We start from the raw sequence: 2,500 nt of genomic DNA, 5'->3' as shown, positions 1-2,500 counted from the left end.
CCCGTGTCAGGTGAAGGAGGCGTCGTGTCAGAAGCAGGAGCACATCGAGGTGAAGCACCTTGGCCACTGTCAAGGTGAGGCGCACGCACACACACTCACATACACAAACACGCACGCACACACACACACACACACACACACACACACACACACACACACACACACACAGACACACACACACACACACACACAGACACACACACACACACAGACACACACACACACACACACACACAGACACACACACACACACACATACACACACACACACACACACACACACACAGTGTTATTTGAATATCTCTCTTACCATCAATGCACAAAGTCAATTCTGAATTTAATTCAAACAATGTAAAACATAATCCTCAAGCCCACGAATATTCACAAAGGCAGATTAATCATACTGATAGTGAGAATTTTTGCAAGGACACTTTGTAAGTGTTTTTTTTGTACTTTGATGAATATTTACATACAAAATAAAGTAAGAAGGGAATCAATTATCATTGGTTGGTTGAACTTCCTAAACGGCCGTATCTTGTACATTACTTTATTAGATCTTATGTAGGCCTTGCGGCTCACATTCCTGCTATTTTTAACAGGCAGTAAGACAGTTTGTGTGTGTATGTGTGTGTGTTAGGGGGTCCCTGATGTCTGGCTCTCACATGACATTGCCGTTTGGTGAAGAGACCTCTGTGTGTCGCGGGAGGACTCGTGTTTTCAGCGGGAGAATGTTAATGACTGTCCTCTATAACATCTGGTACGACATGAATCAAGGCTCCAATGTCCTCTGATTGTCACCAGTCAGACAACAGGGCCGGATGCACTCTGCCCTTTTATGTTTCTGTACTGTATGTGTGTGTGTGTGTGTGTGTGTGTGTGTGTGTGTGTGTGTGTGTGTGTGTGTGTGTGTGTGTGTGTGTGTGTGTGTGTGTGTGTGTGTGTGTGTGTGTGTGTGTGTGTTCTGTGTGTGTGTGTGTGTGTGTGTGTGTGTGTGTGTGTGTGTGTGTGTGTGTGTGTGTGTGTGTGTGTGTGTGTGTGTGTGTGTGTGTGTGTGTGTGTGTGTGTGTGTTCTGTGTGTGTGTGTGTGTGTGTGTGTGTGTGGGTGGGTGGGTTGGTGTGAGAATATGGATATCTTTTTGTGGGTGTGTGTGGGTCTCTGTGTGTGAGAGTACGGGTATGTTTGTATGTCTGTGTTTTGTGTGTGTGGTCAGATCCAAACTCTCTATCAGAAGCAACTATGTTACTTATAGTCTAGACCTAGAACTATATGGAGGCAGCGTTCACTGTGTACGTTCCTCTGGTACAGTTTGCCGGAGGCTGTTCTAATCAGGGAGTCAGCATCTGTCAATTTGTTTAACCAAAACTCTAGTTTCCCTCATAAAGCACTTTGTAGCGCTGTTTTGCAACGCTAAGCGCGATATGGATAAAGTTTGATTGATGGAACTATGTCGGAACGGCCCTGGCCACTGCCAGGGCCGGGGCTTTCCAGTGCCGCCGTTCATAATGATGTTTAAAATTTGTGTTTGTGTTGTTGATGTGTGTTAGTTGTGTGTGAGCGTGCGTGTAATTGTTGTTAGCGGGATTACCTCATGGTGTGCTGTGCTGTCAAGTCGCTCCACCAGATGCCCGCATGTTAGCCTCCGCGTTAGCTCGTTCACATCCACGCCGCACAACAATATCTACTTACTCTTTATCCCCCTGTTAGCAACACCCTGACACTCTACCCTCCTCCCTCCTCTGCTTCCTTTCTCTTTTGATTCTTCATCAGACACAGCCAAAAGCAGAGGAGAATTAATAGAATCAGGATGAGGAAATACAACAGAGAAATGTTAGCCCGCTTTGAATGGCAGATTTTTTGTGTATTGTTTTTTCAAAACCCGTTCTCCTGTTTGTTTATTTGCCTGGTTGTTTTCCAGGTTTGTGTTGTGTTGACCCTCCGCGCTCCAGTCATCATTCTCTGTCAATTCCAAATATTGACCTGGCTGGCCCGCCTGCTGCCCCAGGAATAGCATTTAGCAATTATCAGCTCTTTCAAAACCGAAACGGCGTGTAGGATACGGGCGCTCTGAGCTGGTGTTACAAGGCCGCGAACACTAACACTCGAGTTACACGCATGACTGAGCCGTGTCCTTGAGTCGCCTTCAGATTGATCTTATGTTCGCATGGGAGGGTGAATAACTGTAGTGTATTGAAATTAACATAGTGTTCCTTTATAGATGGATTTTTTTTTACGATTAAGCTGATGCAAAGATCTGATGATACCGTGTGATAACGGCGGCCTCCGTCTTTGTCACCGAAGAAGAACCACCCGGGACCACGATCGTTAAAAGTGCACGAGAATTGGAAGTGATCTAGGGGGGAGGGGGTGGGGACCCGTCAAAGGGTTGAATGGGAGCCTGCGGAGTTAACTTTGTGATCGCTATTTGTGTCTGCACTCACAAACTACACAAACTATACACCATGAACAGTACGCTAGGCTGAACCGAATTTTGTTCAGACC

General features: G+C 46.0%; 1 protein-coding gene across 1 annotated transcript in view; it reads left to right on the top strand.

The window, feature by feature from the left end:
• Nucleotides 1–2,500, top strand: part of tmeff2a (transmembrane protein with EGF-like and two follistatin-like domains 2a) — a 58,112-nt gene that overhangs the window by 51,361 nt on the left and 4,251 nt on the right. Inside the window, exon 5 of the mRNA XM_030344100.1 lies at nt 1–74. This exon is cut by the window's left edge and continues 75 nt beyond it. Coding sequence (XP_030199960.1) covers nt 1–74 — 74 coding nt within the window. The remainder of the gene's footprint in view (nt 75–2,500) is intronic.

This window comes from Gadus morhua, chromosome 20 (assembly GCF_902167405.1).
Source record: "Gadus morhua chromosome 20, gadMor3.0, whole genome shotgun sequence".
In the NCBI taxonomy this organism is placed as follows: Eukaryota; Metazoa; Chordata; class Actinopteri; order Gadiformes; family Gadidae; genus Gadus; species Gadus morhua.
This window is presented reverse-complemented; position numbering and strand designations above follow the sequence as displayed.